General features: G+C 36.5%; 2 protein-coding genes across 3 annotated transcripts; both read left to right on the forward strand.

The window, feature by feature from the left end:
• Positions 1-7,661: 7,661 nt before the first annotated feature.
• On the forward strand, positions 7,662-20,375 carry LOC140794282 (inositol phosphorylceramide glucuronosyltransferase 1-like). Of its 2 annotated transcripts, none has more exons than XM_073146247.1 (11): positions 7,662-7,947; positions 8,718-8,838; positions 8,943-9,128; positions 9,690-9,853; positions 17,581-17,688; positions 17,809-17,946; positions 18,024-18,173; positions 18,818-19,091; positions 19,167-19,290; positions 19,389-19,477; positions 19,607-20,375. In XM_073146247.1, exons 1-11 carry the CDS (start codon positions 7,726-7,728, stop codon positions 19,678-19,680), a joined length of 1,650 nt encoding a protein of 549 aa, XP_073002348.1. In that variant the 5' UTR covers positions 7,662-7,725; the 3' UTR covers positions 19,681-20,375. The 2 variants fall into 2 exon arrangements, with proteins under 2 accessions (XP_073002348.1, XP_073002347.1); XM_073146246.1 differs by having other exon boundaries at positions 7,663-7,947; positions 19,389-19,489.
• An 815-nt stretch (positions 20,376-21,190) lies between these two features.
• Positions 21,191-25,795, forward strand: LOC140794328 (cryptochrome-1-like). The gene is made up of 5 exons (XM_073146334.1): positions 21,191-21,886; positions 22,455-22,676; positions 23,469-24,181; positions 24,523-25,191; positions 25,624-25,795. The coding sequence occupies exons 1-5, from the start codon at positions 21,574-21,576 to the stop codon at positions 25,687-25,689; spliced, it is 1,983 nt and encodes a 660-aa protein (XP_073002435.1). The 5' UTR covers positions 21,191-21,573; the 3' UTR covers positions 25,690-25,795.
• Positions 25,796-26,071: the final 276 nt, after the last annotated feature.

A 26,071-nucleotide genomic window follows, 5' to 3' on the forward strand; every position in this document is an offset into this window, starting at 1 on the left:
TTTATGATTGATAAAAATTTCATGCAATGTTTCATGCGAATTTATGATCAATTAATTTAATGGCACTCACCATGCCATCCATCCATCCATCCATACATACATACATACATACATAATAACAGAAAAGACCATGGTGCTGGGGGTCATGCATGGATGATGTGGATCCCTCTCTTGGATATGGCATGTCCAAATACATGCACACTGGCGTACGTGCGCGTGCAAATGACGACTTCAAGGTCAAACGGTCAGCAAAACGTGTGGTGGGCCAACTCAACCTTGAGCTTGTCGTTTGCAATTTTAGGCCCAAAATAGATGATATATTGCAAACCAAATAGGAAATAGCATTGGCATTTGCGGCTCGGCTCCTATTTCAACTTCAAATATTGAGGAAAGGGGGATTCACACACCGTCGTCGGCCTTATGTATTGGATTGGAACAAGCTATCTTTCTGTTTATCTATTTTATAATTGTGAGAGATTGGATATTCTTCTTAAGAATCAATAACCCTAGCAAATTGGCCTGTCGATCCTTTTTTGGGTCAACACACGAAAACTGAAGTTGGCCTAGTCGACTGTGCCAAATTTGCACAAATAATTCTTAAATTTAGTTTAATATTTTACTCCAATTTTCTATATTCTATGAATTAAAATATTCTTTTTTACCTAACAAATGATAATAAAGAAAATGAACCTCCTCTCGCTAGGTGGAGGAGGGAGGGGAGAGAGAGCACCGGGTTAGTTTCCGACAAGAGTGGAGCAGTTGAAGTGAAGCTAGTTACTAGTATTTTAGTAATTTAAATATATTTAGTTAAGTTCGATAAAAAATTTAACGATTTTACTTTAGTCGTAACTATATAAACTAGTTCGAGTTTTTTTTTTTTTGTTCAATACAGAGGGATAGAATAATTTTAGTTTAGGCAAAAAGACATAATGACAAACTATACTTAACACAAAAAATTACAATCTTAATTTGATTTTTGAGATCTCCATGGAAGCTATTTTGATCGTGTTAGAAATATAAAGCCATCTTTCTCTTCTTTTAGTTGTGGATTCATGCTGTCTTTTTTTGTTTGGATTCTCATTCAATTTACCATTAGATTAACAATCTCTATTGAAACTTTTTAGTTACTAATCAAAAGTAACCGTATATGAAGGCTGTATTATAAATTTGAGGTAGCCAAAGTTGCAAGTCAACACAACACAGCATACAGTCGACGTTTACTTTTCCACATATGCTTCTATTTAAATTACAAAGAAATTATAGGCTGTTGGACTAGTAACCTTGCGTTCACACCAACGACTCTCCATATATTGTTTCTTTATTTCTTATATTTCATGTTTAGCTATTTAGAGCCAAAAGTAAGTGAAAATAAAAGTTGATATAAATATTGGAACCACTCATAAATTTTAGATCAAGCAAAAGCTTTAGGGGAGAGAGAGAGAGAGAGAGAGAGAGAGAGAGAGAGAGAGAGAGAGAGAGAGAGAGAGAGCTACAAATTATAATTTTAAATCTACTAATCGATCGACATTAATGGGAGTCTAATTAAAGCTAAGCCATTGACAAGGGAGTTAGTGGACGAAGGCATTAGTCGTTAGCTCATTGGGGATAGAAGAAAAGGAGGTCAATACCGTGTGCTATTCCAACATCTCCACTATCACGTAAAGACGGAACAAACCCCAACAAAAGGAAGGGCATTTTGTATGTATACACCCTTATAAAGTTGATAGTTATGTATACACCGTTTAAAACATAAGATGCGTAAAGGAATTTTTTTTTTTTCATGGACTCCCTTGAAACCTTATTTTTACATAGAAACCACAAAAGTTAATTGATAATTAAAATATTAATTTTTGTTCATACATTGCTCTTAAGTAAGTGCATTTTTATAGTTTATTTTATCTATTAAATTCTTTAGAAGTGTGCCGAGGTTTGGTAGGGTTTCTGAAATTTTCACTGCCAGAGCTGATATCGATGGGTTTTCTCTCCTCTCCTCCATCTTAGTAATAATTTTTTGATCTTTTTTCCTTCTCTTACTTCTTTGCCCATTCTCTTCCTCTCTAAGCCTCCATCGCCTCTGTCAATGACCTCCCGCCGATGAGACCTTCCTTAGGCATAAGATTTGTCACAAACCTTATTCTCATTAGATTTGCTACGATAGCTCATCGTGTTGAGCTTCAGTGTTGGTTTGAATCCACTACAATTATGATAGACTCAATATAAACCTCTTATTCTAGTGTGGCGTACTCATAGTAGCTATATGATTTGACTATTGAGTTTGGTATGATAATAGCTTCAGTGTTGGTTTAAATGCTTTATATTTTTTTTAACATATAGCTACAAAAAAGAAAAAAGAAAAAAAATGTATCCATGCAAAAATAATTAATTTTAAGGAGTACTCACATAAATACAAAATTTGAGTCTTTCCTCCGTGGGGGTGTACATGAAAAAAGAAAACCCCCAAAAGAATCATATTTTAGATCTCAATACTTTTTTGTGGTTCATAATATTCCATAATATATATATATATATATATATATATTTTTATATTCCTTGCCAGCTTGGAAAATTCCTATTGGCACATGGTTTTTGATTCTTGTTTGGCCAATGACTTATTCTTTTTTTTTTTTTCCTTCTTGTCCAAAGAATAAAAGGTTGATAATTTTTAATATTCTGATGCGATAGTCAGAAATAGCGAGTATGTCATTCACACTAATTGCAATTTCCAGCTGGAATCTAGAATTCTATTTTCTAGAAAGAAAGAGGGATATCTCTAATTTTGAAGTATATTATATGAATATTTTCGAATTTAAATTGAATTGATTTAAATGGAACAAAAGATAGGGGTGTAAAACTAATATTTTAACAAGGCAATGTGCGAAATGAAAAGAAAATTAAAATAAAATAAAATAAAATAAAATAAAATAGGCACCTTGCCGCCCACAAACTATTTGGATAGGGGGGTTTTTGTTTTCAATTCATAAGTCATAACCCCACGTATGGCGACGAACATGACAAACGTTGACAGTTTTGCATGACTACAATGACTTGTCTTATTAAATATATATATATATATATATATAGAGAGAGAGAGAGAGAGAGAGAGAGAGAGAGAGAGAGAGAGAGAGAGAGAGAGAGAGAGATTGGCTAGAGAAATTTGCATATAATATTATGTTTTTTTTATTATTTATAAATTGAGCCTTGTAATCTAATAATATGTGCAGAAAAGTATCTGTCTATAATTTGGCAAATATTTAACTCTAAAGGGTTAAATGAATTCTTTTAGCAGCTTAAACTTTTTTAAATACTTGATTATTTCACATTAAATTAGAGCAGAAGACTAATTTATCCCGGTTTGGCGCCGGATTCTTGTGCTTGAATGAGACAGCTAATTAATATAATATTAGGAAAACAATTAAGTACTAAACGGACAAAGATTTCTATTAGTTAGGAGAGAATAATTTTGTTATTTAGCCAAAAGTCTCCCCTAAAGCTATTTGTTATCCGACCTTCTCTTCGTATCAGTGTTAATTCAAACTAATCAATCTCTATATATTTTACAAATCACACCCTATATTTTATTTTATTTTTCTTATAATTTTATTTAACACCCTTATGTTATTTTAAATAACTAAAATTAATCAAATTACTATACTACCACCACCTCTCTACTCCGTTATCTTCTTTCATCTTCCCCCAATTACTTTCTCTCGTGTTCTTTGCTGCTACCACCATTTTTCCTCCTCATCCTCCTCTTCTTCTTCCCCTCATCCTCTTCAACTAATCCTACGAGAAAGATAGGAGAGGAAGAAGGAGACATGAGTAATTTAGATATTTTATAAAATATTTAGTATATTATAATAAAATATTTTTTTAATGATACTGTTCATATTAACTCAAAGTATTAAATAAAATTTTAGGAAAAATAAATGGTCCAGTTACAAAATTCTGAAAGACGGGTGTGAATCACAAAATAAGTAAAATATAGGATGTGATTTATAAAATTCTCTATATTTTATTAGGATACTAAATTTATCTTTTAAAATACATAAAATAGTTTGTGTTTCCTTTTATCTTTGGTTTAATTTCTAAAATATACTTGCTTAAAATACCATTACAAAACCCAAACCTACTCGCATAGGTTAGGTTAGAAAGTTTCTATAGGTACTTTTATAATTTAGATTTTTTATATAATTAATTGTCGCTGATCGAAATCTTTTAAAATATCATAATTATTATTATATTCTTCAAAACTAAAATCTTTTGACTTTTTCTGAATTTACTATTATGGTTAATTTTTAACAAAATGTTTCATTTAAAGTTAAACACATTTAAATGACTAACATACACTCTACTTAAAGGAAATTAGAATGTAAAATATTACCAACATTTTGTGTCGCATAAATGTATATTTTTCATTGTACTATGATATTGCGTATTTAAAACCTTTTAAATAATTCATGCAAATGCAAAATAATCTTTTTCTAAATTTAAGTTGTGTTTAATCATGACTAGTTAGATTTATATGATATTTAAAAAGTTTTTAATGCCAATTACGTTAAAGATCTCTTATAATTTTAATCGTAGAGTTAAATAAACTATAGTCTAATGTTAAAAGATAGTTAGTCAGAGTAAATAGCTCAAATTAGACGGGCGTTAATCATAAGATCACTAAAACGTTTGGTGTTATTCCAAACTTTCCACGACATTAAGAGAGTTAGCAAGTGATGATCTCATCTTACCTTCATCATAGAATTGAACGATTGGACGTCATAGCTTCATAACTAAATACCAAAGTGATCGACGCATTCAAAACCTAAACCTTTGAACGTGAAGGATTGGTTATGTCTTAATAAAATGAAAGCAATATATATATATATATATATATTCAATGACCCTAAGTCTAACTAAGGCACTATCCTCGTCACTACATCTCTATCTCTCGAAGAAACAAAGTAAAAAATGACGAGAAAAAGAAAGAGTTTACACCATGCATGGCCATAGAAGTCATCTCGTTCACATGCACGATGGCTGCATGGCATTCATACCTTTGACTCTCACACGTCTCGCACATTTGTATGACTACAAATGGAAGTCAACTTTTGCAGCTAAAAGAGACCGTCGTGAGGTGTCTGCTTATGACCGCTATGTTTTATTAATCATCTATTTGTTTAAACAATAAGTGTGATTGATCTGGATCTCTCGCCTTTGATACAATATGTAGTTCTTTGGTGTGATGTTTAAGTTATTACTAAGTTACAGGGCTTGTTCAAGGGTTATCGTTCATTCATTCTCCTCCTTGTTTGCTATGTTTCAAGCTTGTATTAGGTTTACTGATATTAATGAAGTTTTTAAGCTCATGAATGCTTCCTTAAAAAAAGAATTAAAAAAAGAAAAAGAATAGATTTGGAATAACAAGAGTCAATACCAACTTCTAACGAGAGTATTAGTTTTTCCATCATGCACGTAGACTTCTAACATCTCTTTAACGTAAGCTTCTCAAAAATTAATATTATTATTATTCACATATATTTCTTTGGCTGTTCATATGTTAAATTAGTTATAAGTTTATAAACTTTTATTTTGTAGTTGGCAAAAAAAAAAAAGGTATCCATATAAATTGATATGGTCCGACTCTTGGTGTATTATTCTTATTTGCATGTACGCAAATAATTAAGGAACTTTGGAGATGTATAAATAATTAAACCCTCTCTCTAAAACATAAAATTTTAGAGATAATGGTAAATTAATAACCTCTTTTAGAACATGAAATAAGATAGAGTGGTGCATTTGGTGTAGAGATAATATAAATATAATGCTGTTTGCTTCCTGGATTAACTGTTTAACTAATTTGTAAGAGGATGTTGTTGTTAATCAACTGTTTAAAGAATTCAAAGGCAGGCTAATTTGGATTACTTACCAAATGGGTTCCCACTAACATACATTAATTAACAACTTAAACTGTACGTTGTCTCAACTTAAACCCTTCATCTTTTCTATATTAATATTAATTATGAGACCAAACTTCTGGAAAGAATAATATTTCTAGGTCGAAGTTAAAATTTTGGTTGCATGACAGAGACGTCGTTTAATTATTTTCTAAAGATCATAAACCCCTTGACCTATTAAAAATATCTCAAACATTTTTTATGTAGCCTTTTTGTTATATTTTCATTCATAAGTTATACAATAAGTGAGTAGCTATATGACATGTCTGCACTTATATTTAGAAGGGAAAAAGAAAGAAGAAAAATTGCACCACAATTATAAGTAGAGAGGTATCTTAATTTTTTCACCTATTTTTGTCGGTGATATCAGCAGTAAGATAATTTCAATAGTTCAGAAGATCTATGTGTCATAAAAATAGTTCAGAAGGTTATTAAAAAAAAAGATAAAAATTATTTGTAAAAATTATCACAAAAAATTAGCTCAGCCAAACTAAGTTACATCTTAAGCCCAAGCATGCTAGGTCCAGTATTTTCAAGGCCCTAGGCTTAGTGTATTGCAACTCCTACCATATAAAAAATAATAATTTGCACCAAAAACATTTTTTATTTTAATTTTATATGAGAGGCCACAATTTTTTTTTCTTTTTTTTTCCCCATTTATGCTATGATGAGAGATTGGTGCCTCCAAATGCCAAATCATTGAAAACTATCCTTTTGTTGAGATGAGATGAGAAGAGAGAAATATGTTACGCAATAATACAGTATAATTTTTTTTTTTGGGGTCTATTTTATCATTTTTGTCTCAAAAGGATATGAGCATTCTATCTAGTCTATGAATTTGCCTATAATAATCAATAATAATAATAATAAAAAAAAACTCAAGCTAAATTTATGTAGGAAGTTTATGATTTATTTTGAGCTCAACGAGTTATCAAGCCAACTCGAACTTGGCTACTTGACTCCTTTAGCCAAATGGGCAAAGGTGAGCTTCTTTATAGGGAAAAATTTAAAGTACTAGTTAAATTATGGACTTTTGTTTCCAACTCTATCTTTATCATTTTTTTTCTTCTTAAATTGCTCTTATCTTTTACACACACACACACACACACACACACACACACAAACTAATCAACACCATACTGTTACCATCATAGAACCTAATATTATCATCACAAAATATAAATAATTATACTTATGAAATTATCAGCATTCTATTCTATTATTGGGATAAGGGTTTCAATGCCTATCATAGGAATAATGTGAAATTGAAAATATAAAAATTAGAAAGGAAGAATTGAGCTGATTATTGGCATTGATAAATGATAATGATAAAATTATCGTACTTAACAAGATCACATATTTATTTATTTTTTAATTTTAATTTAAGGTAAGGTGAGTAAAAATTTGCCTCCGTTTTAAAAGGATATTTTTTATATGTAGAATTTTATTTTTGGGCATAAAAAACTATAAGATAATATAGAGTTTTGCAAATTTCCCTTCATGGATCCGGAATCTCCTGCCAGGCGAAATTAATTATTTATTAGCATAGATTTTGGTTATTAACGAGCTAAACTTGCTTATGATCACAAACCTCGACTTGAGATGAGACTACGAAGTCGGCAACGACTCGATTTTAGTGTGTCAGTCGGCGCCGTCATCCTTCTCTTCTCTTGCCCCCTCTCATTCTATTATTTCTATATAAAAAGTTCCCTTCTTTCTCCCGTAGGTTGGAATTTTTCTTGTTTCCGCGCAATCTGAGATCCCTTTCTCGGATCGCAGGATGAGGAAACTAGGGTTCTTGGTGGCTGTTTTATTGCTTCTTGGATCTGGGATTTGGGCGGGAGCCGAATCCGATGAGGCCTACGTGACCCTTCTCTACGGCGACGAGTTCGTCCTCGGAGTTCGCGTGCTCGGGAAGTCGATTCGGGACACGGGCACCGCCAAGGATATGGTCGTCCTCGTCACCGATGGCGTCTCGGATTACGCCCAGAGACTTCTCAAGGTATGCGTTGTGATCTCCTTTTCCTTGTAAAATGGCTTCAGTATAGGTTTGTTTGATCGCATTTGTACGAAAGATTAGAATTTTGATCGATACAACGTTTTGAATGCGTGGATTGACTCAATTACTCGACTGCTTCAAGAGATAACCTGACATGGTCGCTGGATCTTTCTTTAATTTGCACAATTCTTGGATTGGCTTGAAAGTTTTTGAGTAGATAATTACCTAGTTAGTTTTCATATATCTTTGTCTGCAAATTGTTATGCTTATACGTGATAATATGATCCTTCCACAGCTCACTAAGATAGAAAATATTCACAAGTTAGGCTAGCCTTATTTATAGCAGTTTTATCTTGCAAGTTCCTTAGTAGTCAGGCTTGCCATGTGCTTTTATTTTAAAACGAGAAATAGTTAATATGCGCCAATTGTAATAAATATTAGTAAGCATGCGTCACCCATTGTACATGTGAGAGAGATGGCAGATGTGATACCTTCACTAGCTATGCTAAAAGTCCATTGTCAGAGGAGATGCTTTATCATGTGTCAGGTGATGCTTATTAATACCGATTTTTTTACATGTTACGACCAAATGATGCACATCTTTTTAATACTTAGCACACTTCGTATTCATTTATGCATGAATTACTAACAAATAGCCTGATTAGTCGTCTATCTTTTATAAATGTTGAATTTCTGCTGTTTTTTGATAGTCACTGTCATAGCATATCTTGCCACTATTTGAGTTTCTAACCTAACTTAAAAAACAAATGTAGGCTGATGGCTGGATTTTGGAGCATATAAAATTGTTGGCTAATCCAAATCATGTAAGACCAAAAAGATTTTGGGGAGTCTATACTAAATTAAAAATATTTAGTTTGACGAAGTATAGAAAAGGTAAATTTGATATCAATTTTCTATGACATTTCAACAGGCTTGACTTGCTTATCCTCTGGGTTCTCTTTGGTAGACTTTATATTATGTTTTGTTGTTTCTTTCAGTTGTTTATCTGGACGCGGATACCATTGTGGTAAAGAGTATTGAAGATATTTTCAAGTGTGGAAGGTTCTGTGCAAACTTGAAACATTCTGAAAGAATGAACTCTGGAGTAATGGTTGTAGAGCCATCTGAAACTGTTTATCAGGACATGATGAGCAAAGTGAACTCTTTACCTTCTTATACTGGAGGTACCATCTGTAGTTCATGCATTTTCTGTTAGCACATTGACTAGATGGAATTGCATTGTTTTATTGATTATATAGTTTCATCCCAGGCAGTTCTTAGATGTGTTTTACTCTTTGTTTCATTTAGTGAGACTTGAATCTGAAGACTAATTGGCTGCTTCATGACATCCATCCTGTGCTGCTTGAGACTATGCATAGTGTCTGAATAAGAAAATAATGTTCAGGAGAAAAGCTGTCATTTTGAGAAGAAGTCTCTCTCTGAGTTCTTGACCGGTAGCATGTCATGCATAGTGTTTGAATTGGTATTTCTTAGAAGATCTTTTGTAGTATTTTGTCATGTATTTTCTGAAGTTTAAATTATAACAACAGTACAACCCTTGTCCTTTAGGGTAATTATTGCAAAAGTATGCAGCAGCCTCATTTTTTAGACCCATTTACATCAGCTTGGTCATGGTTTTCTTTGTCTTATTCTGTTATGGTTTTTGCTAATTGACATGCCACTCATTTTTCCTTTAGGCTACTTATGATAGTTTATAATCTAGAATATTGATTTAATATCTGCAGGAGATCAAGGTTTTCTGAATTCATATTATGCTGATTTTGCCAGTGCTCATGTCTTTGAACCAAATATACCAAAGCAGGAGATAAACTCTAAATCTGAACCTGACATGCAGCGGCTTTCTACATTATATAATGCGGACGTTGGTCTTTATATGCTCGCAAATAAGGTAATGACTCACTATATCAGAGGTATACTTCTCTTACAATTGTAGTAATGTAGTTCCTTATGCTAATTTACTCTTACTTCTCCTTTTTTATGTTATTGTCTTCATGGGCATATGGGTCTTACTCTTATATGAAACATCCTAACTCATTACGTGCCTTCCACATGAGGTTGCTCTCACTTGAATTTCATGTAGAGACTAGAAGAACTAGCAACACGCAACTAATACCGAATAAGACAAAAATAGTGAAAAACAGAAGAAGCGTCTGCAGGTTGCAACAAGTCCAACTGTAATACAATAGTAGATAAGATCTGCAAATATAAGAGTATATGCTGAAAAGTAAGATACAATAAGGAAAAATAATATAACTCCTTACAAAATATTACACCATAAGGGAATAAAAAAAATAGGCCTAATGCCTATTAGATGAACTGTTACAAGGCTCCTATCACAATGACAGTCAATCTACACACATATCAAATATGGATAAGCCTAACACTATATGGATATAGGTACGCCCATCATAAAAAGTATATGAATATTTAAATAACTGAATATCACAATAGTAACAAGACATGCACACAAATATTTTGGTTAGCTGGTTCGTCCGATCATATATAACTCTATACACCCCTACCATGTCTATTCAACATGCCTAAAACTACGCCCACCTCACCGACCATCACCCATACTTGTCCAACGTAAACACCCCCAAATGAGGGTAGACTCTAGTGGTAGAATCACCTACCTATTACCTGATGAATAGCTGACTAATTGTCCACTATAGCAGACTAAGGACCTTAGTTGTAGGCCATCATCATGAGTCAGCATCGCACCTCAGCTCAATATCATTGCATCACTTGTGTGAAAATTATGAGCCGTTGCTCAAAGATGCTCTCATCCTGCGTCATTAAGTATCGCTAGGTCTACATCATTATATCATTCGATATCAAATTTAAATACCTTAAAGAATTTGACTCTCATTAGTCGACAATGTATTCGCTCGTCTAAACTCGGCGAATGACATGCTTGGTTGTCTAGGATTCACATATTATAACCTCAAGCGTGGGCCCTACTATATAATATTATAATATATTTTTTTGTCTTCTACCCTAGCTGGGGAGGTTTAAGTATTGTTGAGATATAGATGCCACATCCTTCATGGTAGTGCACGTATGCTAAGACATGATATTATATAGAAAAATAAACATAATGAAAAATATTGTCATAGAGAAACATGTGTTATCATACATGAGCATAATAAGAGAGATATGCAAAAATCATGATAAGAACATAATAATCATCATGTGTACTTACAAATGCTAAAGTTATCATGCCATATTTAAGCTACTCTAGTGTATAGTCTAACACATCATATCAATCAATAACAACAAAGGAAGATAGTCCATTTGTTTAGATATGCTAAATTTTTCTGGTAATAAGAATGTTCCACTTAAATCTTGGTCTATTCTAGGCAGGCGCCAATTTCGGGGGGATCTGTGGTGAAATACTAAGTCAATATTAACAGTCCTTCCCTAATCTCGCGCATGCCACAATGATTAGGGAAGGAAAAATTTGTCGGTAACCTCTTGTCGCCAACCCAACGTATAGGGAGAGGGAAAGGTCGAAGGGCCACCAAGGGAGGCGGCTATGACTCCCGGGGTCTGATGACCACCTTGCTATAGCCAGTAGGTGGAAGAAAAAGACGGTGGAAGCCAAGTTTTTAAAATACTATAGGTGGTAGATGGATAGACTAGGAATTATGTAGTGCTTAGGCGCTAGGCGGGTGCTTAGGCTACCGCACAAAACTCAAGATAGTTAAAAAATAAACAAATAGAAGAAATAATAGTTAGCGAAGAAATTAAAATTAATACCTATAATCTAAACAATATATTATTGTATTCTTGTTAAGATCTATAGTAAAATGTTTGAATCTACTATGTTATCAACATGTACAATAATTTTGAATTTCAAAGTCAATCTACATATTAGAATATGACATGAGATGCTAAGGTGGATCACGTAGGCGGGACCTAAGCGAAGCCTAGCTATATTCTATCGAAGGCAGGAGCTTAGTTGTTAAGGCGGAAGTTTTTGAAAACGATGGTCCTCCGAGATGGCTTCATCATTGGGGAAGGGTAAACCAACTCGGCGAGGTGCGGGACAGCGGCGATGGACGTTAGGGAATTTGCTGGCGTATTGTCGTTGCCCGTAGAGGGCCATAGCGAGGTCCCTGGTTATTTAACTAATGTCAAGTAGGTCACCCATAGTTGAGGCCAATTGAGCCTTGTCGGAGGTGGAGAGGGGTCCACGCTGAAGCCCACTGCCCTGGGACGCTCACCGACTTCGAGGGCCGTCGGCTGATATTGGGCAAACCGATGAAGATGCACTCACACTCCTACTGGCAACTAGTGGTCACAACTCACCCACCTCGAGGTTATGACCAGAATAGAGTAGGAAGGGAAGCTCATAGAGAAAAGGGTTGGGTCGAGGGGTCATCGACGAGGAAAGAAAGAAAATGCTTGATGTGGCCATGACAAGGGTGAGGCAAAGTCGGGAGGGAGATGGAGAGAATTCTGGTGGAGTAGTGTTGAATGGCGGTCATCTGCCTGTAGCCGAACACCTTGCATACATGCCAGCCGACCGCCGGTTGCATGTGTAAGGTGGTTGCCGATTCTTGTGATGCAAATCTAGTATGAATGCAATGTTTTGGAGAACAATTGACTCAAACAAGTAACTAAAGTAAAATATAATAAGCAATAACTGATAAGAAGTTAATTGATTAAATGATCACTACAAGATGGAAGGAGAGAAGATCACTTAGACAAGGCAGTAGCTTCTTCAGCTCTCAAATAGGTATGTTGATAGTAGAAAGGCCTATAATATGGTGTAAGGAAAGACTGTAGAGTTTAGGTTTATCAATAAATGGAATAGTAGTGCTTTTACTTTGAAACCAAGTCCTCTTCACGTCCGGGCACCCAAAGATTCTCTTTCACTACTGGAATCTTCTGGACAGCAGCAATAACCAACGAAAAAAGTAGAGATTGAAGAAGGAGAGAGGTTTAGAGAGGAAGTAGAAGAGATTAGAGAATAATCTTAAGACAGAGTAGGAGAAAGGGAGAAAGAAAGAGAGAAAGAGAGAGAGAAGAAGAAGAAGAAGAACACAGGGGAGAAAGTGAAAGATCTCAAAGTAATCTTGTTCTAACTTGTCCTTGTTCTCATGCAATAACCCTTAAATAGGTTAACAACTTTGATTCTAACTGATTCTAATAGAACCTTATTTCCTAATAGGTATCTAATTGATCATCTTACCTAAATTGACTGACCCAATTTAGGTAATAAATCAATGTAGACATCCCCCACATATAAACTTACCATAACTATCAATTGAGATTCTAATAGGAATTTATTTCCTAATAGGATCCTAATTGATTAGACCTTACCTAAATTGACTAACCCAATTTAAGTAATAACTCAATACGGACATCCCCCGCATATAGGCTACCATATCTATCAATTGACTAATTTAATTGATTATTTGAATTAAAATCAACAATTAGATCAAAATTGAACTCAAACAATTTTATTTTGGTCAAATTGAAGATGATGCCCACATCACTCTGCCATGCTAGAGGATAAAATCATCTGTAGGGCAAGTGAGAAGGGTGTACTTTGCACATGCCATCCCCCTTCCTATTTTTTAAAACGATTTTTACAACTCTATACCCCTATAGCAAGGCCTACAACACCATTATGAGAAATCCCACTCCAGTAACCTGGGCAAGGAATTGAACCTTTCCAAACCTTGGCTGCTTTTCTTTCATGCTTATGGTGGTTATTGCTGCTCATTTGGCTTCTGTATCCTGCGGACCCTCCTTACTAGCAAGCAAAGCAAACAAAGCAATAAGGCAAATTAACTCAAAGCTTCGCAAGGCAGGCAGCAATTGTCACCATTCTCAGGCAAAGGTTGGTGAATAGTGTTCTAAGGAGATCAGATTTTGGACAACGGAGATTCTACTTATGAATAAACGAGCATGGTGCTATAAACAAGCTGTTGTCAAGATGGCCAGTGAGAGAATGTAGTAAATGAAAGCTCCAAAGATCAAAGATATCCACCGTAAATAAATTGACTCAAAATTTATTTATCCTAAGAAAGACTGCCCTTGACTTGGAACTCGAGATTTTGATGGTGACAATCTGCATACCTCTTCTGTCGACTTTGTGCTGTTTGAAGGTGCTCCTGGATTTGCCGAGTTTTATCAATGGTAGCCTACCATATTTTTCTCTCCCATCTCGTCCCAACTGATCGGCATATGACACTTGTGTCCGTACATAGCCTCGTATTGGGGCATGCCAATATTAGAACGATAGTTGTTATCATAGATAAACTCGATCAACGACAAATTCCTGACCTAGTTTTAATTTTTACCACTTAGCATATTGTCTAAGGTCTAGATCACGTGCTCCGATAGTCCCTCTGTCTAAGGGTGATATGTAGTATTGTATTGCAACCTAGTCCCAAAAGACTTGTACAGATGTTGCCAAAACCGAGACACAAGTCTGGTTTCTCGATCAGAGGTGATACAAACAAGAAGGCCATGCTGGCCAAAGATCTCATTCTTGAATTAGAGTGCAAGCTGTTCCATCAAGTCAGTAACGCTAACTAGCAAGAAATGTCCTGATTTGGTTAATCTGTCTGCAATTACCCAAATGCAATCCTTCCTGCGTTTAGTTTTGGGTTGGTAAAAATGTCCATCATAATGTGCTCTCACTTCCACTTAGAAATAGACAACGACTGTAGGGTGCTGGTGGGCCTTCGATGCTCAATCTTCAGCTGCTGATAAGGGTATAATTGAGCCTAACTTGAGCAAGTTAGCTTAGCTCGGCTTGGCTCGACTCAGAATTAGGATACCTTAAGCTCGAACTGGGCTCTTTCCCTAAGAGTTACTAGAAAGTGTTACTATGTGATAAATTTACTCTGTCTTTTATGTATAACAATACATTGAATCATATTTTACACACAAAAATATGATCTTCAATTTGCACACAAAAAAATACGCAATCATGTAAATAAATATGAAATGCAAGATGGATAAAATATGAGTGAACCCACTCATCTGAGTCTAGGTCAAGTGACTGAAATCTTTAGTCCATGTGTTAGGAAAAATCACCACCGATGAGTCATAGGGTGGTCATTGATCGCTTCAATAGTGCTCTAGTGCTCCACTTTGACAGTGGGTGCTCCGATAAGAAGGAAAGAAAAAGAAAGTGATAAAGAGAACGATGTAGGGTGTGAAATAATAGGGTTAGAGCTTATATTTATAGGTTAAGTTTTAAATCTTAATCCGAATTTGGATTCAATTCGAAGTGGCATAAAATCTTGCAGCCACTCCTCCCATTGCATAATAGTGAGAGAGAAGGTGAAGGGGTGCGCACTGCAATGCATATGCACTCTAAGAGAATTTTTTTTAGTTCTTACAACTATTCTCAACAAAAAGAAATTTGTCCGCGAATTAAAATTAACGTAGTAAAAGGATAAAGTAATACTGTAATAATCGCTATGTAGACTGAGGAAATAGCTCTGGATGCTTCTCCCGAGATTTATCTTCATGCTCCCAAGTTGCTTCTTCTAGTTTGTGATTTAACCATAAGATTTTCACGAATGTAATTACTCTGTCGAGAAGAGTTCTTTGTCGAGTCTTTAGGATTTCTATAGATTGTTCCTCATAAGATAGATTTTCTCGGATCTCCAGAGGTCGTAAGTGATCACATGATTAGCACTAGGCACATACTTTCTCAGCATACATACATGAAAGACATTATGAACTTTAACCAACCTAGGTGGCAGTGCTACTCAATATGCTACCTCTCTAATTCGCTCTTAACACCTGAAAATGTCCAATAAAGTGAGGACTCAATTTGCTTTTCTTACCAAACCTGATCAATCCTTTCTAAGATGACACTTTTAGAAAAACCATGTCACATACCTGAAACTTCAGGTTTCTTCTCCAATTATCAACATTCTTTGGACTACTTTGAGCTGTTCGAAGCTTTTCCTTGATTTAGATAATTTTCTGAGTTAGCATTTTGTACCATATCTAGTCTCAATAATTGCCTTTCACCAACCTCGTACCAATAAAGTGGAGAAATGTATTTCCTAGATCGCTAAACAGAGAGGTGTTAGTGGTATCAGAGTCGGTCGACCTCGAACCACCATTAATGGCTAACACAAGGACCATGGCGGCAAGAAAAAACAATGAAGATCATATGGATCCAGAGGAGGAGATCTTCACCAAGGCTCCAAATCGTGATGCTAGAAGATCGAATTCATCCACAAAGAACCATAATTATGTGGATCAGATTGAGTGCGTTGGTGGCCTTAGGGCCGATCAACATGATCTTGGAGTGGTTGTTGAAGAATAGCGAAGAAAGCCCAGAGGATCTCCTCGCTACCCGAGAGGCAATCCACGGTTTGATGCTAGAACTTGGTGTGACTTCATTTCCTCGTCATTAACCACCGACCATGGGCAACCCAGTTATGGCTCGGCTCGTACTCAACATCTAGCCAATCCTCCAACACCCCATGGCACGAGGAGCAGCGGCCAACCATCAACCGGTGTGAACCAACATGCCCCAAGGGATCCAGTTGCATCAAGTACCAGAGGAGGAAGATGATGATTAGGTAGCATTAAAGAGATGGATCATTGTCGCGACTGCATCGAGTGGAGAAGAGATGCCCATTGACCAGGACAGCACCCATCACCGATCAGTCCCGGACAAGGGTTTGATCCAAATAATGATGTCAGGATTCGAGGCCGATACATGTGGCTAGACTTCCCAAAATTCAAGGCAGCGATCCCATTGATTGGATCTATAGGGCTAAGCAGTTCTTTGAGTTTCAAAAGCCTCCGGAGGACACCAAGGTGCTGCTAGCAAGTTTTGAGCTAGAAGGACCAGCTCACCGTTAGTACCGGGCAGCCGTTACTTAGCGACGGCTTGATCTGTGGGCTGATTTCAGTGCAGGAATCACCAAGCATTTTGAGGCTGCGGGCTGTGAGGACTTTGACTCTTTTCTCACCAAAACAATGATGAACATCTGTGCTTGCGTACCAAGAAGAGTTCAATAGAATCAACGCCTGTCGTCATCTTCAGTCGATTCCTTGCTGAAATTGACTTTTATTTTGGGGATGCAGAGTGAGTTGTAAGCGGATGTTCAAGTGTTGCGCCCCAGGACCTTGGAAGAAGCTTATGAGGATGCCATTCTCATAGAGAATATATAGGGGCCTCGAGTCGAAGCAAGCCACCATGGCCCAGCCGAGATGACCGACAACCGGCTCGGCAGCTAACTGCTAGTAGCGTGTGCAAGGTGGCCGCCGAATTTTGCCACGATAGAGGATGAGATCCTCTGTCGGGCAAGTGGGGAGGGGGTGAAGGGAGGGAGGCAGCACGTGGTCTTTATGTGCCGGCCCCTTTTTTACGGGTCACATTATATATTCCGATGAATTGACACTTTGGTAGAAAAGAATCTGTTAGAATCATTCATGTTTGTTGTCAAAATCTCACTTGCGATATTCACATCACATCTTTAACTATATTCTGCTTTCACTGTTTGTAAAAGCTTAGCATATGTTAGCTTTCATGACCATTGGTGAGTCAACTAAGAGAAGAAGATATCATATTCTTATATAAAGTTACAGTTACATTTCTCTTTTTTTCTTTCTTTTGTACAGTGGATGGTCGATGAAAAGGAACTTCGAGTAATTCACTACACATTGGGTCCCCTTAAACCCTGGGACTGGTGGGCAGCATGGCTTATAAAGCCTGTGGAAGTTTGGCAGGTGGATTGAACTAGTCTATTTATTTTTGATTCAGACACATCAATATTCATTTGATTCAGACACATTATTGCTAACTCAACTAATTTTAGTTTTCATTGGTTTATTGTGCTGATGGTGCAGAATATTCGGGAAAGGCTCGAAGAAACTCTTCCAGGAACTGGTGGAGGAAGGAATCCTCATGATCAGCTAGTGATCAAATTTTTATTCCTTCTTCCCTTTTGTTTGTTATTCCTCTGTTACTATCAACCGTGCCTTCAGGTTGGAAACTTTATCCTTTTGTACAAGACCAGTTTTGAAATTGAATGATATGTGGTAGCGTTATTAGCTTATTGCAGGTTAACATGGACCTGTTCAGTTTATCTTGTCAAAGTTCTTTATGTGGTTTTGCCAGACATGCTTTCTACAAATACAAATCTGGAGGGGGGCTTCCTGGTTATTCCAGTGTTGGAGTTGCTTTTTCTTCCATTGCTAATACAAATCAGCAGGTTATTGCTTTTCTCAAGTATAATGATGCAAAGATGATTATGTTACATGAAATGAGCTACGTCCCCATTTTGTCCAGATGAAACTATTTAGAATAATTTCATCCTTCTTTTTGAAAAGCAATCATGAGTTTAAACATGGCCAACAGGTTATTGTTTCTCTAAGCTGTTAACCCACCTTTCAGCTTCTGCTGTGGCTCCTGGGGCTGGGACTTTATAACTCTTTTAGAGTAAACAATATGTGGCATGATAATTTGATGCACAGGCGAATTTTTAGCTCTCTCATGTTTTAAGTTGCATCTCCTGTGGTAAGTCATTTCGACAAAAATTTCAGTTTAAATGGCATTGAAACAAAAATTGATGACGGGGTCTTCTTTTAGAGTAATTTTAAAGAGTAATTGGCCTTCTTTTTCCCCTTTTTCTTTATTGGAGTTGCTTATATTCTTGTTTGGGGTCTTCTTCTAGAGTAATTTTAAAGAGTAATTGGCCTTCTTTTTTCCTTTTTTTTATTGGAGTTGCTTAGTTTCTTATTTCGCGCTATAACTCTTTTCAGTTCAAGTTGCTTGGATCCCGAATAATTTCTGATCTGCAATTTTGCATTGTATTTTAATGGATATCAATATGATGGATTGTTTGATTTGCTGCAGTTTTCAAATGGCGTACATAGCAAGTTACCGGCTTATTTGGGCGCAATTTCTGTGTTAATCTGCTTTATATCTGCTGCAATATCTCTTGCACTTGCATTTGTTATTATTCCCCAGCAAGTGATGCCATTGACTGGTTTGCTTCTGATGTATGAGTGGGCATTTGTGACATTCTTCTTAATATTTGGAAGTTACCTCCGTCTTGTCTATCTTTGGGGAAATGCTAATCAAGTAGATTACGGAAGCCCTGATTCGTCTGATCATCACACAGGAAAAGGTTTGTTTGGCTGCACAGAAGCTGACCCAAATGCACATCTAGTGACATTCTTGACAACCCACTTGTTTTGTGCAGGTCATCAACTCAGCACATCTAATTGCAACTTGAAAACATGGTTCTATTGGATAGGAATGGCATTTTTAGCTCTAGCAGCTCCGTTGTTGCCAAGCCTACTGGGCATTACTGCTCTTTTTGCAAGGTACAGTAATTCAGAAAACCTCAACGTTGTCCTTACACTACTGGCATCATGATGGTTATGACGTCTCTCTAAAGTTTTTCTTTTTGTTCCTTAAATAGGCTAGGTTTGATGGTTGTTGGAGGACTTGTAGTGGCATCATTCATGACGTATGCTTCAGAGCATCTAGCTATCAGAGCATTTGTTGAAGGCATGAAAGCTCGTGAGCTACCAAGAACTAGAAGAATATGTCTATTGTGCTAACTCGTGTTAAATTTGCAGCATTAATCATGTTTATTCTCGTTACATACAATTTTTATAGATGAACTTTTTTATGCAGAACATCTTGGGCTGTCATTTGTTCAATTTGGAGGGCAGATTTTGGGTCTTCTGTGCATCGAACCATGTACCTAAATAAACATACAATTGTTAGTTAGTTTCTCCTGTGCTGGCTCTAGCTCTAAGGGTTTGGTGCAGGTTTCTCCTCTCAGAGGACTTTTCCCCTTGTTGCCACCTGAGTATCTCCCATCCCCTCCCATAGCCCAAGTGGCTAGGGAAGGGGAAAGACCTTCCCTCTCTCGTCTCTTCCTCCCCCCTCCTACTCTCTTCTAAATTTCTCCTATTATTCTCTTCCTCTCTTTGTTCGTCTTGCTTTTGCCATTGCTGGCCTCTTTCTCAACGATGTTGTTCTCATTCCCGCCCTTGCTATGTTTGGCAGTCGCAACCCTTTCCTTCACTGTCGTTGTCACACCCTCCCTAGTTGTTGCCACCCCCTCCTCACTATCGTCTTCCTCCTTCATGTTGTGAGGCCTTATTTTTTCGGCTAGAGATCCTTCTCCAATCTTTGGAGATCACATGACTATGTACTTATAATTATTGAATCACGACAAAGCCACAAGCGAAAGTAAGGTCTTTTGCGTCTATGTATTTACTAGGGTTCTTCTTGTTGTATTCTGTTAGTGCCCTGTATAGCTTGATGTTTTGTTTCCCTTTGTCATGGTATTGATCATTATAATCAAATAGAGAGTTTATATTAAAGAGTTGTCGCGATATTATTCTTTTCTATTGTGCACTGGGTCATGAATTGAATAAAATTTTTGCTTACAGTCTTTTCGCTTGCAGTTGAATAATTGAGAATTAAACTTACTTGCCTGAGTATGTGAGCTATCTGGAGCTAGCAATTTATTGTGGTCAATGATTTTGAGCACACTTGGCAAAATAACATAATTTCTACCAAAATCGCTGAATAAATCACTGTTTCACATCCTAAGGTCTCTGCCAATGAGTACCAAGAACTGCTTACTCTATCAGCGAACTACGTGAATAAAAAACCGACATTTGGGACATTGACTCTACTTGACAGGGCAACATTAGACATACGTAGATTAGAAGTTATTTTAGCGAGGTAAATAAGTTTGAGATCATCTCCCCTATCCAGGTACGTAGCTGTCTGCACGTGATGGGTAGAAGAAAAACGATAGTATAAAGAAATCAAAAGTTGACAAAGGTGCCAGAATCCAGAAGAAACCAAATCTAACATTAAATTGAATGGTACATCAACCTGCTAATGGTTGGTTGGGGGGGTGTGTCCTTTCCAAAATGGGTCTTTCATTTTTAAACCAATTCTCAATTGGGTAGTTTACGGGGCTTTTCGTGGCGCTTGTCATCTTTAGGTGCAATCGGATTTGAGTTCTTGGAATTTATATCATTGTATGGGCAGGCCAGAAAGGGTAGGCATGGGACTAAAAGTTCTCACTGGGATATGGAATTTTGGATTTTTTTTGTGGATTTTGATTGAGTACTTACTACCTGGCTTTTGAGTAATTGCATGCACCTTCTTTTGATTGGTTAGGCACTGTTGGCTCTCTGGATTGGTGGGGCCAAGATGGGGATTTGCATCCCTGTCCTCCTGTGCTACTGTTCTAGGGTTTCCTTTGGGTAGGTGTGCAATCCCGAGGGAGCTCCATAATTTGGGATTTTTTTTTCCCAAGGCTGAAATTACTAATTTATTCGAGGAAAAAGCTGAGGAAGGATTTGGAGCAGTTTCATACTTGTTATATCTCCATCAATCTGTCATATTTTGAGACATGCATGTGTGATTTCTGCTATCTTTTCGTAGATATCTTCTGGTATTGTTTAGGACTTCAATTTTGCCAAATTACTCGATATTTTTGTTCTTGAAAGTACCAGTTTGATGCTAGTAGCTCAATAGAGTGTTTATAGTAGCTTTCTCCTTTATTATCTGGAGGATTTGTTATTGAATTTGCTATCTGCTCCTGGTTATGAGAGCCTGAGATTGGTGTGGAGATGAATAGTCCAAACAAGACCATTATTTGGTTCAGGAGAGACCTAAGGATTGAGGACAACCCGGCCTTAGCAGCTGCCGTGAAGGATGGGAGTGTTCTTCCTGTCTTTATATGGTGTCCGAGTGAAGAAGGGGAATTTTATCCAGGTCGGGCTTCTCGGTGGTGGCTGAAGCAGTCTCTCACCCAGCTCAATCAATCCTTGAAGTCGCTCGGTTGCCCGCTTGTGACGATGCGAACTGAGAGCACTCTTCCAGCCCTTCTGCAGTGCATTGATGCAATTGGGGCTACTAGAGTGGTCTATAATCATTTATACGGTATGCAGCTCCTCATCTTTATCTTGCTGTTAATTGTCAAATAATTTAGTTGGCCAATTCTTGAATCGATTCCCTTTGATTAGATCCACTATAGTGCACTTCCATTTGCTATTTAGTCATCTCTTAATTACAGTGGGTTGCTTCTGCTATACGCAGGACTTGAAGCTTAATTTTTAACCACTATTACTCTTAAATCTGTTCAAGTGGCTTTAGCCTTTTTGTTTTGTAAAAACTAAAAAAGTTTGTTAGCTAATGTTGCATCCTGTTCATCTTGGCCTTCATCATCTTGTTCTCATAATTGCAGAATTTAAAAGAAAGGTTCTTAAGCTACACAAGTCTTAGATGATTTTATTTTCTCAATTGTGCTCAGGAGGGCACTTTTTGTTCGGACTTCTAGTCTTTTTTCATATGGCACCAGCAATTCTTTTTTGGTTTTATTGGTATTAATTCTACTCCATCTCACATTTGTCATATTGCATTATCATTATATATTTTGGCCATTTGAAGATAGTTATAATGTAGTGTAAAGGCAATTTATTCATTCTTATGCATGCTACCTCATTTTCAGACCCTGTTTCACTTGTACGGGATCACAAAATCAAGACTCAGCTCATGGCCCTTGGGGTTTCGGTGCAAAGCTTTAATGCTGATCTGCTTTACGAACCTTGGGAAGTCTCTGATGAGAATGGACATGCTTTTACGAACTTTTCTGCATATTGGGAGAAGTGTAAGGACTTGCCTATTGACTTAGTGACGTCTCTTCCTCCATGGAAATTGGTGGCTGCCACAGGTAGAAACTGGAATCATAATAGTTTTATTCAGTTATCAAATATTTACCTTCTTGGTTTAAGATCCCTTAAATTCAGCATCTGGCATATTGGTCTTCTTCATTCTCATCCTTGTGGTCTTGTGTCTTTTCCCTTTGGTTCTCACCTATGTATTTTATCAATACAATACTTCAATTATTTACTCATAAGTTCACGCACATGTATACCCTATGTGTTGTATGTGAATTTTAAGACCTCGCCATGTTCTGGAAAGTTTTGTTCTTTCAATTAATATTCCCTTGTTATGGATTAAGTTGATATTGCTGGTAAAATTATTATGTCACTGTGGGATATAAGCAGCTATGTTAATGAAGGCAACAAATATACTATCCTTATTTCTAGAAGAAATCTATAGTTGACCGTCAAATTGAGGAGGCACGATTCATATAGGCCCCAATTAATGGAAAAGCAGTTTGACATTTTTTAAAGTTCTAAAGTCATCAAAGTCTATGTAAGTGCGAATTGTAAGCCCAACCATCCTCTGTTGTGCTGATTGGTCAGACCTTAAGTTGATTTTCCTTGGAATGGCACTCCTAGATTAGAGAAAAGGTGAAGGACCTAATCTTGCATACTTGAGTAACCTTCAGCAGAATTATTGCTGTTGTGTTATATGGACATAAGACTATTTACCTGAACCTTTTATTTTAATTGTAGATGTAGTAACTATATATGTAATATAACTATTGCTTGAGTTGTAGGAATATCTTCTTTAGAGTATCCTTCTATGATTCCTCACATTCAATTTGCTGTTCCAGGGGTGGACGTCATTCATAGATGTTCAATTGAGGATTTGGGCCTTGAAAATGAATCAGAGAAATCAAGTAATGCGTTGCTAAGTAGAGGATGGTCTCCAGGTTGGAGTAATGCAAACATAATGCTAGATGAATTTGTTGAAAGGCATTTAGCGGAATATGCAAAAAACAGAAGGAAGTTGGAAGGAACCACAACTTCATTGTTGTCACCATATCTCCATTTTGGTGAAATTAGTGTGAAGAAAATCTATCGAACTGTAAGAACGAAGCAGATACAATGGGCAAAAGATGATATGTCTGAAGCAGAGGAAAGTGTGGACCTTTTTCTAAGGTCAATTGGTCTTAGAGAATATTCACGTTATTTGTGTTTCAACTTTCCATTCACTCATGAACGGTCATTGTTGGGGAATTTTAGGCACTATCCTTGGCATTCAGATGAGGGTCAGTTTAAGTCTTGGAGGCAGGGAAGGACAGGATACCCATTGGTGGATGCTGGTATGAGAGAACTCTGGGCAACTGGTTGGATACACAACAAAACTAGAGTCATTGTTGCAAGTTTCTTTGTGAAATTTCTACTACTCCCATGGACATGGGGGATGAAATATTTTTGGGACACGTTATTGGATGCTGACTTAGAAAGTGACATCCTTGGTTGGCAATATGTATCAGGCAGCTTACCTGATGGTCATGAGCTCAACAGGCTTGATAGTCCTGAGGTATGCGATATCCAAATATTTTCATGAACTATAAAAGATGCAATTCAAATGATAATAAACATCCTTAAACTACGAACACTGACAAATATGTATCAACAACAGCAATACTGCTAGTATTTTGTAAAATACAACGGACATCATATCTTGATAGATTTTTTAACTGAGAAAACAGGCAACTCTTGTATATTGAAATTATCCTTAAATGAACTTAATTCGCCAATCATGTATATACAACAATATAATGTTTCCATGAAAATATCTCCACTTCTTTTCTTTCTACATAAAGCATCAACTAATAAAAATTCTTTTGCCTTGCTCAACTTTCTTGTCCTGGAAATTAGGTTCAAGGTCACAACTTTGATCCAGATGGTGAGTATGTGAGAAGTTGGATTCCAGAACTCGTGAGAATGCCAAATGAATGGATTCATCATCCATGGAATGCTCCTAAATCTGTCCTGGTGGCTGCTGGAGTTGATTTAGGAGTAAACTACCCAAAGCCCATTGTAGATATTAATACTGCTCGTGAACACCTGGATGATGCTGTTTCCTTGATGTGGAAATTAGACAGAACTTCAAGAGTTGCGAAATTTGGTGGTACAGATGAAGTTGTTGCTGATAATCTAATGGAAATTAATACCTTGGAGATTCCTGTGGTCATTGTGAAGAAGGAAGCATCTTGCACTAGTTCATCTTTTGATCAAAGAGTACCCTCTTATTATAACATTAAGAACAATTCACGCAACATTGTGCCGAGAGATGTAGATGGTCAAAGACCTATCCAAGCAAACTTGAATAACCAAGTAGAGACTTCAAAGATGAATGAGGACACACTTTCTACAGCAGAATCCTCATCTGGCAGGAAAAGAAGCATCAGTGATAGTCTATATGCTGTTCCCAATCCAAGTTTTTCATCAGCAGAAGAAAATTCTCTCAAGGAACATGATTCATATGCTTCAGTGGGATCTTTTGTGCGCAAATGGCAAGAAGCAGACAAACTTGGAGCAGATAAGGTAGTGTAGAATTTTGTACTTTTTAAGTTTTAACGGTGAAGAACTATAAGAACGCCTTGATTGTTGTTCAAACTAACATTAGATAATGAGAGTAGAATGACTAGTTGAGTTAACTGTTGTCCTTTCATGTAATTGGATGGTAACAACCGTATCATACTCCGTTACCAATCCACTAGTTTGGCACATGGATTGTCCATTAAACAATATCAAGTTTCCGCATTGAAATGCTAGATGCAAATAAGCAAACTCTTTAAGCTACATGAATATCATATAAGTCTCTTCCTGTAAGTAGCAAGACATTTTGGTGTTTGCAGAATATTACTGTTGTCATTTTGATCAATTATGTATACTCAGGCATTCGTGAATGTAAATTGAAGATTGTTATATGAGAGAATGTTGGTCCATGACTAATTAATCTTTGTTTTCAAGCAGGAAGAAGAAGATATAGATGTCCAGAGCTGCATTGATGGCGATAGACCATCCAAGAGATCTAGTTAACCTGAAACTGACAGAACTGACAGAGCTACTGATGTACAGTACTGTTCAATATTTATGCTATATATCTTTTGGAGATTTTTACAAATCTCACCCTACATTTTACTTACTTTTTTATTCATATTTCGTCCTCGGAGATTTTATATTTTGATCTCTTCTTTTTTCGTATAATTTTTATTTAACATTCTGGATTAATTTAGACGATATTAAAAAAATGTTATAATATACAAAATAATTTATGAATACCTAAATTATTCTTGTCTTATTCATTCTCTTTTTCTCTTCCTAAAGAAGAAGAAAAAGAGGAGGAAGAGGAGAGAGAGGGAAGCTGAGGTGGTGGCAACAACAATGATGATGTAGGAGGTAGGTGAAAAAAATGATAGAG

Source organism: Typha latifolia, chromosome 8 (assembly GCF_019914945.1).
Source record: "Typha latifolia isolate L0001 chromosome 8, TyphaL0001v2, whole genome shotgun sequence".
In the NCBI taxonomy this organism is placed as follows: domain Eukaryota; kingdom Viridiplantae; phylum Streptophyta; class Magnoliopsida; order Poales; family Typhaceae; genus Typha; species Typha latifolia.

Bases quoted from the DNA above. Each gene is read 5' to 3' on its own strand.
- LOC140794282 (XM_073146246.1), top strand. From the start codon at position 7,726: ATGAGGAAACTAGGGTTCTTGGTGGCTGTTTTATTGCTTCTTGGATCT. The intron at 8,839-8,942 runs GTAAATTTGATA...TGTTTCTTTCAG, and splicing joins TTTGACGAAGTATAGAAAAG to TTGTTTATCTGGACGCGGAT. The intron at 18,174-18,817 runs GTTATTGCTTTT...GATTTGCTGCAG, and splicing joins TTGCTAATACAAATCAGCAG to TTTTCAAATGGCGTACATAG.
- LOC140794328 (XM_073146334.1), top strand. From the start codon at position 21,574: ATGAATAGTCCAAACAAGACCATTATTTGGTTCAGGAGAGACCTAAGG. The intron at 22,677-23,468 runs GTAGAAACTGGA...TTGCTGTTCCAG, and splicing joins GAAATTGGTGGCTGCCACAG to GGGTGGACGTCATTCATAGA. The intron at 25,192-25,623 runs GTAGTGTAGAAT...GTTTTCAAGCAG, and splicing joins ACAAACTTGGAGCAGATAAG to GAAGAAGAAGATATAGATGT.